The sequence below is a fragment of the Plecotus auritus genome (genome assembly GCF_963455305.1).
Source record: "Plecotus auritus genome assembly, chromosome: 2".
Taxonomy (NCBI): Eukaryota; Metazoa; Chordata; class Mammalia; order Chiroptera; family Vespertilionidae; genus Plecotus; species Plecotus auritus.
In genome coordinates, this window is record NC_137771.1 from 13,003,611 (window position 1) to 13,014,759 (window position 11,149).

The 11,149-nt window shown below is 54.8% G+C and overlaps 1 protein-coding gene across 1 annotated transcript in view; it reads right to left on the reverse strand.

Moving 5' to 3' along the window:
- Positions 1 to 10,440, reverse strand: part of ECE1 (endothelin converting enzyme 1) — a gene marked incomplete at its 5' end in the record, with an annotated part of 98,605 nt that extends 88,165 nt beyond the window's left edge. Inside the window, one exon of the mRNA XM_080657161.1 lies at positions 10,332 to 10,440. Within this exon, the coding sequence (XP_080513287.1) occupies positions 10,332 to 10,334 (3 nt within the window). The remainder of the gene's footprint in view (positions 1 to 10,331) is intronic.
- Between the last annotated feature and the right edge of the window lie 709 nt (positions 10,441 to 11,149).

Here is an 11,149-nt window from a genome sequence, read left to right on the forward strand (position 1 = left end):
CGCAAGACACTGAGTGGGGGGGGTGGTGAGGCATGTGCCGGGGGGAAGGGGAGGCTGGGGGAAGGTCAATAGAGGGAAAAAAGGAGACATATGTACTACTATTTGTAATACTTTAAACAAAACAAAACAAACAAACAAAAGACCGGCTCCAAGGGCAATCTGTGCCCACCACACTGTGTGGCCAGAATGTCTTGCAGCCTCTGTGGTGCCCTGTCCCCGTCTCTCCCATCCTCTGAATTAGCTGCTAAAATCCTAGATCCTTGAGTAACATAAGCCTCTTTGCTCTCAGGACAGATGAATGTACTGAGCTCACTCTCACCCGACTCCAGCCTCCCTGCCTCACTCCTGCCCCCTACAGTCCATCCTCCACACAGCAGCCAAGGCCTTTTAAAAACAAACCCAGTCAAATCCCCCTGCAGTGCCTTCCATCACTCTTAGGATGAAATGCCAGCATCACCATGCCCGGCAGGGCCCTGAGTGACCTGGCCCCTCCCTGCTCACCTCTTCCTACACCTTTCTCCCTTGCTCCCTCTGCCCAGCCACATTGGCCTTCGTGCCACCCACAACATGCCAAACCCCTCGTCCTGTCTCAGGCCCTCTGCACTTGCTGTTCCTCTGCTCAGAACTCTCCTCTCTCACATCTTTGCCCAGTTGCCGTCTCCTCAGTCTTCAGGTCTCAGCTCAGATGTCAATGCCCTTCCTGTCCACCCATGTAGGGTAGCCCCTCCCCAGCTCACAGCCACTCTCACTGCATCACTCTTATTTTCTTCCCTTTCTCTGAAGCCATCTTGCAGTGGGTGGGTGGGTGGGTTTGCATGTGTAGTCTGTGGCCTCCTCCCCTAGCATGTATCTCCTCAGGAGCAAAGATCTGCGGCCCCATCCACTTCAGTGCCCACAGCGCGGCTGGTCCTCAATCATCCTTACAACCCTGCAGAGGAGGATGCGGGAGCTCAGAGAGGTGGAGTGACTTCCCACAGTCACAGAGCCAGGAACTGGCAGAATTCACACCCAGGTCTACCTGGTGTCAGGGCCAGTTCTGCGAAGCCTTCTCCATGGATGGGGTTCCCACAGCCAGGGACCCATGCTGGGGGGCTCCCACCAGGGAGGACTTACTCACACTGAGGCTCTTAGGGAGGGTTCCAGAAGAGAAGAGCCTACCGCTTACTCACGTGGTCCTCCCTGGGAGATATGGGACAGCTGGGGCTCACCACTGGGGCAGGTGCCACCCTGGAGGTGGGGAAGCACAGAGCAAATGGCTCCCAAAGGAGGGGAGACCACCAGAAACGAGGAGACCATCAACCTGCCCAAGGTTCCGCAGAAGGGGAGACGGAGGACCAGGGAGGGGAAGGACTTGCCGAACATCACACAACCAACATGGCCTCAGGGCCTGGGAGCTCCAGAACCAGAACCTCCTCCCAGCCTTGATGAATGCCAGGAGAGACCCAAAGCCCAGGGTCCAGGCAGAGGGCCCGCCCAGAGCTGCCAGGCCCCGAGGGCAGGGGCAGGGCCCACCAGAGAGGATCTGAGGCCTTAAGACAAAGAAAACACTCAAATTCTTTCCTTCCTTTAAAAACACTCATCCAGGGCTTCCTGCAGCCTTGGGGAGGCGGGTGGGCAAAGAGGTGAACAATGTACTCTGTAAAGGGGGCCCCCTCCCACCAAGAGGCAGTTTCTACGGAAGTTCAACATGACCCTCTGACCCAGCAGCTCCACAAAGAGACACGCAGGTGACACTGCAGTCCGGACGGGAATCCGCCCGGATGTCATCCATGGACACTGACATACGCCCCTACCCAGTGGGAGGCCAGGCAGACGCTGGTCCCGGCAGCAGCATGGACGAACTAAAAAATATTCAGTGTTGACTGAAGCTAAAGAAAACCAGGCCAAGCCCGGCCGGCGTGGCTCAGTGGTTGAATGTCGACCTATGAACCAGGAGGTCAGGTTCGATTCCGGTCAGGGCACATGCCCGGGTTGCTGGCTCGATCCCCAGGAGGGAGTGTGCAGGAGGCAGCCGATCAATGATTCTCTCTCATCATTGATGTTTCTCTCTCTCTCTACCTCTCCCTTTCTCTCTGAAATCAATAAAAAAATAATAATTTTTTTTTTTTTAAAAAAAAGGAAAACCAGACCAAGAGTATATGAATTCATACAGATCAAGTTCAGGCAAAACCAGGGTGAAGAAAGCAGGCCAGTGGCCGCCTGGAAGGGGGATTAATGGACGGGGGCACGCGGAAACTCTTGAGGAGGTGAGAACGTTCTCTTTTTTGATCGAGGTGGCGGCTACACAGGCGTGTACATTTGTAAAAATCGAGCTGTACGAGATACGTGCGTCTTACCTACGTAAACTGCACCACAATTTTTTTAAACGCACAGTCTTGCTCCCAAGAGGCACAGAGCGGCACCTGGACTGGCATGTGGTTCTCACTGTCACGCTAGGAAGAGAGGCTGAGATCCACTGAGCCCCCTGTGCGTGCGGGACGGAGCTGGTCCTTCTGAAACAGCAGCTGGTGGAACTCTCCCAACTGCAGGACAAACGGGCTCCAAGAGCTCCAGATTAGTGATGAGAAAAACGAAGCGCGGAGGTGGGAATACACGTGTCCAAGGAGACACAGCAAACGTGATGAGCTGGGTTTGAACCCGGGCCCACTGGTCTCTAAGGCCCACTTCTGCTGTAGGGGCAGCCCCACTTCCGCTGTAGGGGCAGCCCCACCTCCCTGACCGCCACCCCGCCCCCCGCCCCTTCCACCCCTCCAGGTTGCCAGTCCCTGCCCCACGCCCCCTCCTCTGCCTCCTGAAGGAAACAGCGTGTGTCCTAGACGGGGTGCTTCTGTGAAAGCTCCTTAGGAAATGCCTCCGTCCCCTCCTTTCCGCCTCCTCACCCTCCTCAGCCCTGTCACTGCCACATCTCTGAGGTCTTTTCTGCCCTGGACCTCTGCCCAGTGAGAAGGAACCCCCGAGGCTAGGCAGCTGTGTGTATGTGTGTGTGTGGGGGGGAGGAGGTGAAGGGGGTGAGGACATGTGCTGACCAAGGGTCTTTCTCAAACCCCAGGCTCCCCCAGCCCAGCCTGTGACCCCTGAGCACCAGAACTTGAGGTTACAGTCCCCACCCTTGGCTCCAGCTCCCCAATGACGCAACCCAGTGTCCAGATTCAGGGAATCATAAAATGTTTATTTGGAATAACCACCACCACCGTTTATTCAGTTCTTATCCTGCGCCAAGAACGGTCCAGAGTTATCTCATTAATCCCCACCAATGACCCTCCACAAGAGATTTATTAGGCTCTTGTTTTACCGATGAAGGAACCAAAGCTCAGAGGGAGGTCAGTGATTTGCCCACAGTCCCACAGTGAGGAAGTGGTAGAGCTGGGATTCAAACCCAGGTCTGGCCAACTTCCAGGCGGAACTCTGAGCCAGAGAATTATGCTTTAATCCTACACGCCATTGCTGAAAAGGCCCCTTAAGTCAGTCTGTTCCAGGCGTGTCATTTTCCAGAGGAGAAAGCAGAGGCCCAGGAAGGGAGGATGTCTTGCTCAAGGCCAAAGGAAATGTTAATGGCAGGGCTTGGGCTGGAAACTCAACCTCCACTCTTGGCCTTGCTTTCAATGACCAGATCATAGCACCAGAGTAGCCTTAGGCACCTGGACGGGCAGCCCCGGGGGAGGCTCTGGTTCCAGGCAGAGGTAAATATTGACATGTGGGTGTTTACACTGTAACCCTACTCCTCTCCTGGCTGTCACCCCACACCTGCCCTCCAATCTTCCTCTCCAAGGAGGCAAGGAGCCATGGGGAGGAGGAGGGGGGAGAGGAGGGTTCTGGACCAGGGGCGGCTCCTCATGCTCATGGGGACATCTCCAGTTGAGGGGCTGGGACCTCCGGGCAGTGCCAGGAGCTGGGGGGATGGGGGTCTGGCTGGGAGTTACAGGCTTGGGGTTAAGTCCCAAGACCAGTCAGTGGTGAATGTGGAGAAAAGGGCTTTACTATCAAGTGCTATGTAAAGGTGAAAGACAAAAAAAATAAATAAAAATCAGTATTTCAGCCTGGCCAACCTACAGCCCCAATCAGCAACCAAGGCCTTTGGCTACTGCCTAATGGGTCCATCCCTGTCCCCAGGGGCCTTTCCCAGGAAGGCAGAGTTCCTGCGAGGTTGAGTGGCAGCTTGGGACTGAAGCCAGAATCTGAAGGAAGCAGGGGGCCACTGCCTAGCTGCAGTCCCTCATTCCCTAAGTGATCTTGGAGACCCAGCTTTTACAACTCTATAATGAGGATAAACCTACTCCCTCAGTTGGTGTGAAGACCGAAGAGGTTACATTTAAGTGCCAAATGCTGGATGCTCATTTCACCCCTCAGTCTTCCCATCTTCATAATGGGGGATTTGAATTAGGTGATTGTGAATCCATCCCCCTTTTAAATTTTTATTTACTGACTTCAGAGAGGGAGAGAGAGGAGGGGGGGGGCGGTTTGAGAAACATCAATTTGTTGTTCCACTTATTGACGCATTCATTGGGTGCTTCTTGTATGTGCCCTGACGGAGGATGGAACCTGCAACCTTGGCACAGGGGGATGATGCCCCAGCCCACTGAGCTGCCCAGGCCAGGGCCGGAATCCCCTTCTAACGCAAGCGCTCTATGGTTTTAAGAAGACCTAGCAGCCAGGCCCACCTCCCCGTCTCTGGGTCCTGAAGTTAGATCCTCCCTCAGATAATTTCCTGAATGTTCTCCAGAAACTTACTCCTTCGTTTGCATCTCCCCCTCGGAAACGCCCAGGAGCCCTCAGTGAGCTAAAACAGGGCTGCGCATATCCCAGCCACCCATGCCCTCGGGGCCCCAGAAAGGACTGAACCCCCAGATCCTAGATAGTGGGGTGCAATCAGCATTGGGTTATTAAAACTTTGCCCCCCCAGACTATAACTCTTAATAAGGAGAATATCTCCTTATTTTAATTTCTCCAAAGCTTGGCTCCTAGGAAGCATTTCATTCCACGAAGCTCGAGTGCCATCTCTTCTGGGAAGCCTTCCCTGATACACACCCATGGCCAGGGTGACTTTGGGTCTGCATCCTCAGGTTGATGCTTATCATTTTCTACCTTGTTCAGAGACATTTAGGAATGTAGGCTTTTTCTCCCCTAGTACAGTGGTCGGCAAACAGTGGCTTGCGAGCCACATGCAGCTCTTTGGCCCCTAGAGTGTGGCTCTTCCACAAAATACCACGGCCTGCCGAAACCGGTTTGGCTCAGTGGATAGAGCGTCGGCCTGCGGACTGAAGGGTCCCGGGTTTGATTCCGGTCAGGGGCATGTGCCTTGGTTGCGGGCACATCCCCAGTGGGGGGTGTGCGGGAGGCAGCTGATCGATGTTTCTCTCTCATCGATGTTTCTGGCTCTCTATCCCTCTCCCTTCCTCTCTGTAAAAAATCAATAAAATAAAAAAATAAAAATAAAAAAATACCACGGCGTGGGCGAGTCTATTTTGAAGAAGTGGCGTGAGAATAAGTTTAAGTTTAAAAAATTTGGCTCTCAAAAGAAATTTCAATCGTTGTACCGTTGATATTTGGCTCTGTTGACTAATGAGTTTGCCGACCACTGCCCTAGTAGATTGAAGTTCCACGAGGCCAGGAGCCTGCTGGTTATTTTATGAAAGGGTGCGGGGAAGAAGGTCAGTGTCCACAGGGAAAGGGACTTGTGGGATCTCTGGGGACACAGCCTCCTTCTCTCTCTACTGCCCACTTTGGACAGCACGATGGGGGTGTGGTGTGGGGTGAAGAGGGCAGTGACTGGGGAGGACAGACCACCACGTCTCTCCCAGGGCCACTCCAGCAGACTCCTAACTGGTTTCCCAGCTGGCAGCATGCCCCTCCTCTCCTCCAATTCTCCACAAAGCAGCCTGGGTGACCATCTCAAAATGCAAATCTGCCTTCACTCTGAACTCCTGAGTGGCTCTCCACTGCCCTTGGATGGAGCCCCAAATCTTTAAGACCCTCCCTGTATACACCTGCCCCTGGCCCTCTCCCAAGCATTGTCTTCAGAGCCTCCAGATGAATTAAGTCTCGAAGTTTTGGCCAATCTTGCACATAGCTGCTCCTGCCTGGAATGTTCTGCCAGGTCCCATTCATTCTTTAGGCCACAGCTTTAATGTCATGTCCTCAGGAAGCCTCTTCTGATCCCCGGGCCTGATTCGCCTATCTGCTCCACAGCACCCTGCCCGTCTCCTTGGTAACAGTAATTGCACTGGCAATTTCCTGCTCCATATCTGCCTGTCCACCAGACTGTGGAAGAGAGACCTATCGGTCTCATTCACACTGACCGCAGCCCCAAAGCCTTATATTGTGCCTTGTTTGGTGAATGAATGAATGAATGAATGAATGAATGAATGAATGAAACAGTTTGACTATAGCAGGAGTGCTTACCTAGTTAACTGAAAAGAAAAAATTGAAACACAAAAAGTCAAAAACAGTTGCTGATGGTTCCTCCCTCACTACAGACATCAAAGTGTGGACTTTAGCCAAGCTGGTTATCTTGGCTAATGCCTGAAACTCTCTGCCAAACCCACCCTGTAGCCTTCTTACCCCTCCTCTGACAGGGCCTGGTCTCTCCGAGTCTTTCTGGAAAACAATGTATTTATCTTTAACGAAAGCTGACAATATGCCTGTTTGCCAAAAAATCATAGCAATGCAAGGAAAACGTGACTAACCCCATTAACAGCACAGACCTGCCTGCCCAGGGAAAGGTACTCCTGTGCCTGGGACCCCCAGACTGCCATGCGGCCTCACATCTTCAAATAATAACACTTCCCCTCAAGTTCTCAATGGTCTGCATTTCTACACTGTATGCTAGATTGTATCCTCATGATATCCCGAGAAGAGAGCTAATCTGCCCCACCTGGTAGGGGAAGAAGTAGGTGGTACATCCAGCATTCAAACCTAAGAGCTGGACCCTGTCCCCAACCGAGCCACTTACAGCAAAGATGATTCCCACCCCTCAGCATGGCTTTAAGCTCAGTCCCGAGCTTGGAATGTGAAGGCACATTCTCAAGGTGCCACAATAGCAGACTGGGGAACCCTGGGTGGGCCTCTTTCCCTGAAACCCATCTGCCTGGTAACCCTCCAAACATCCAGGTCTGTGGCCTCTCTGACACTACCTTGCTGTGTGACCCTGGGCAGTCTCCTTCACCTCTCTGTGCCTGCTGCTGGGTGGCATGAGGACAACTGGAGACAGAAGATATAAAAAGCTTGTTCGGAACCCTCACCCCAAGCCTGCACTGGAGCGGGGGTGAGGGGGAGTGAGGTGGAGGGGGAGGTTCCACTTGAGGCCTTTAAGAATAGTGCTGACTACCTGCCAAGGGGTTAGAGACCTGGGTGGGGAGCTGGGGACCATCAGGGAGATTCAGCCACGACAACAGGAAACAGAACACCAGCGAGTCCTGTTAGGAACCCGGGGGCCAGGGAAAACTTGGCCATGCTGGAGGGGAGGGAATGCTGGATTTGTTTAAAACCCATGGAACAGGAGGTCCAAGGAATAAACACTTCAGCAGCCCGCGATCACCCCCGCCTCAGGAATGAGCACAGGGACTAGTGTTTAAGGGAAACCACAGTGAGGGGGGAGGCCTGACGTCAGCCTCCACCCCACCCACACACAGGTCAACAACCCATAGGGCAGCGCCAACTCCTCAGCCAGCCTAAGCCTTTGACTATCTGGCCCCAGCAATGTCCCTGGCCCACTCTCTCACCTCTTCCCGGGCTCTCTCATGCCCAGGTGCCAGGCAAGCCCCACTCTGGCCTTCCCACAGGAAGCACTGCCTGTGCTCTGGTCCTCTGCTCACACAGGTCTTCCTACCTGGATATGCTTTCCAATTCAGATGCCACCTGCTCCGGGAAGCTTTCTCGCATCTGTCCAGCCAGGAGGCAACCCTGGCCTGGCATGCTATCTCTACTCTCCCAAGGAGATGTCACTTAATCTGACGGTCCATGCAGATATTTATGGACTGGCAGAGGCTTCCTTAACGTGGTGTTTATGACAGGTTTTTCCTCCCTCGCCCAGGGCTTGGCATATCGTATGTTGCAAGTATTCCATAAGCCTTTGCTGAATGATGGACAAGTGAATAGGCTGGTAAATATCACTGTCTGCTGCTTCTCTCTACAACATGGATAAACTTTAATCTTTCTTCCAGATTAACATAAGTCAGGCAGAACTTCTCAACTGGAGCTCCAGGCGGTACAAGGAAGGGAAACTAGGCTGTATTAGAGCATCGCACTCTCACTGGGTTATCTCACCGAATCCCCACATCATCCCTGTGAGATAAGACTTATCTCATTTCACAGATAAGGAAACTGATACTCAGAGGTGAGGATGCAACTTGAAGTCTCTGTGGGGAAGTGGAGGAGCTGGAATTGGAGCCTGAATTTGTTTGATGCCTAAGTCTGGGGTCTTCTGACCAATCTGGGGGGGGTGGGGAGCCTCAGGTTGTAAGGCTCTGGAAAATGTCACCAAGGCCAGGTGACCTCTCTTTGGAGGTTTTAAGGAGAAAGACTTTTTTTTTTTTTTTTTAAGACATTTTCTTTCTGAGCAAATAGGTTAGGTTGGACTTGGAGGCAGAGTGGGTAATATGACCTCAAAGTCTCACCTCCCTTTTATCGCCCAAATTCTGAGACCTTAAATCAAGTGCCGGTCCACAGGGAGTGAGCTCTCTGCCACCCAAGCTGTCCAAGGAGAGCATCCCAGGGAGAGGTTTTAGACCAGTGGTTCTCAACCTTTCTAATGCCGCGTCCCTTTAATACAGTCCCTCATGTTGTGGTGACCCCCAACCATAAAATTATTTTCGTTGCTACTTCATAACTGTAATTTTGCTACTGTTATGAATCGTAATGTAAATATCTGTGTTTTCCGATGGTCTTAGGCAACCCTGCTGGCGGTTCTCAACCGCGACCCACAGGTTGAGAACCGCTGCTGTAGAGCCTAAGACCATCGGAAAACACAGATATTTACATTACGATTCATAACAGTAGCAAAATTACAGTTATGAAGTAGCAACGAAAATAATTTTATGGTTGGGGGTCACCACAACATGAGGAACTGTATTAAAGGGTCGCGACATTAGGAAGGTTGAGAACCACTGTTCTAGACCAAGAAGGTCACCTAAATCCAAAATGATCTACAAGCACCTCTGGGTGTGGAGCCAATAGTAACTTCATTATTACTGACTCTGAGGCAAGTCGTGGTGGGGGGGGAGGTAGGTATTAGTGAGGTGAGGAGAGAGGAAAGGGGTGTTTAAGGGGACCCCAGCTCTGGGCAGGGCAGGAATTGGCCCTGAGGAGTCACTGGGGGATTCTTCATGTCTACAGGGGGTCCCATCCTGCCCCTGCCTGGGCCCCCTCAGGCTGGGCAGCATTGTCACAGAGAAACGGTGGCCGCATCCCTAGTACTGGCACATGCCCTCCTCCGGCCCTGCATGGTGACTTGGGCCACTCCACAGGGCACAGAGCAGGACTCAGAGGGAATGAGCCGGGCCTGTCCAGGGGGAAGGAGACCAAAGCGAAGTAGGTGGCCTTGGCCCCCATGATGGAGAGCCAGACGTCAGGCCCTAGAGAGGTGATTTAAAGGTTTTGGCTTTCCTTCCAGAGACAAGCTCCCGCCCTAAAACAGCCCCAACAAGCCCAGCCCGGACCAAACGGAAAGCCCCCCCGCCCCCCCCTAAAATCTCCCTCCCCAGCTCCCTTCTCCTTGATGCCACTGCTCAACTCCTCCTCCGCGGACCCATTACTGGAGATGCTGGGGAGACAGAACTGCTGGGCACAGGGTCCCCAGGTGTCCCCGGGTCTCTGGCAGCAACCAGCCGGTCTGCCCAGCCTCCACCTCCACGCCTTGGGCCACAGCAGGACCGCATCCCCAGTATTCCGACCTAGCCCTCCGAACGCGCTAGTTCAGCCACCCACGATGCCCCCAGCCGAGCCTGGGTCCCAGTCCCACCCGGCGTCCCGGGACACTCAGATCCGTTTGGATCCAGCCGCTTCGGAATAGTCCCCGAACCCCGCTCGGACCCAGCCTGGATAACCGGGTCTCCAAGCCCAGCCGGGTCCAGGGGCTTCCTTCCGGACAGCCCAGACCAGAACCGCAACCGAACCGACTGGGCCAACTCTAGCCCTCCGCACTCGGCCGGGTCCAGCCGCCCAGAACCAAGTTCGGCGTGGCAGCCCCGACCAAGCCGAGCGCGGCGCCGCCCGGCGAGCCGAGCCTGCCCGCGCGCCCCGGACTCCCCGCCTTCCCAGCGCTGCAGGCGGCGCCCAGCCCCCGGGAACCAGGCGTTACGACCGGCACCGTCGAGGCCGGACTGTCGCGCACTCACCATAGCGCGCGCTGCGCTCCGCGGGCTCCCGCTCCAGCTCCCGCTCCCGGCCGCGCTCTGCTTCTCCGACTGCGCGCGGCTGGCTGCCCGGCGACTCTCGGCTCCCCGCGGACGCGCGGGGCTCTGGCGCCGAGTCCCGGGGGCGGGGGGCGGGCCCGGCGAGGGGCCAATAGCGGGGCGCGGGGCCCGGCCGCAAAGCCAATCACGTATGGAGGCGGCCTTCGCCCCCGCCCACTTCCCGCCACCGGCTCCTTAACCCTCGGCACGCCGGGGCTGCAGTGCGAGCGGGGAGCGGACCCCAGCGCGGGCGGGGTCTTCGGCTTCCGGGTGCCGGTCTAGACCTCTTGGAGACAGGGTTTGGGGAAAGGCGGATCCCGGGGAGCAGCCCGGCTGTGCCCGGAGTGCGGCGCCGGGAGCCTCGGCGACCTTTGTCTCCTGCCTGGCGCCAGCACCGGAGTGTGACCCGGGCGCTGCAGCTGCGTGTGTTTGTGGGGAGAAAGAGAGAGAGAGAGATCGCAAAAGCAGGGGAGGGATGGACCCCGTGTGCCTGAGTGTTTATGTGTGATGGAAAGACCGACTGACTATATATGGGGTTTGTTACTGAGTGCTTCTGTGTGTGTGTGTGTGTGTGTGTGTGAGAGAGAGAGAGAGAGAGAGAGAGAGAAAGGGGGAGAGAGAGAGAGAGAGAGAGAGAGAGAGAGAGAGAGAGAGAGAGAGAAGAGAAGCGGTGGGAGGGAAGAAGAGAGAAGGGCCGACGGCTCTCTGTGCCTGTGTTTGCATGTCCAGGGGAGAAACTCTCTACAGGTATGTCTGTAAGT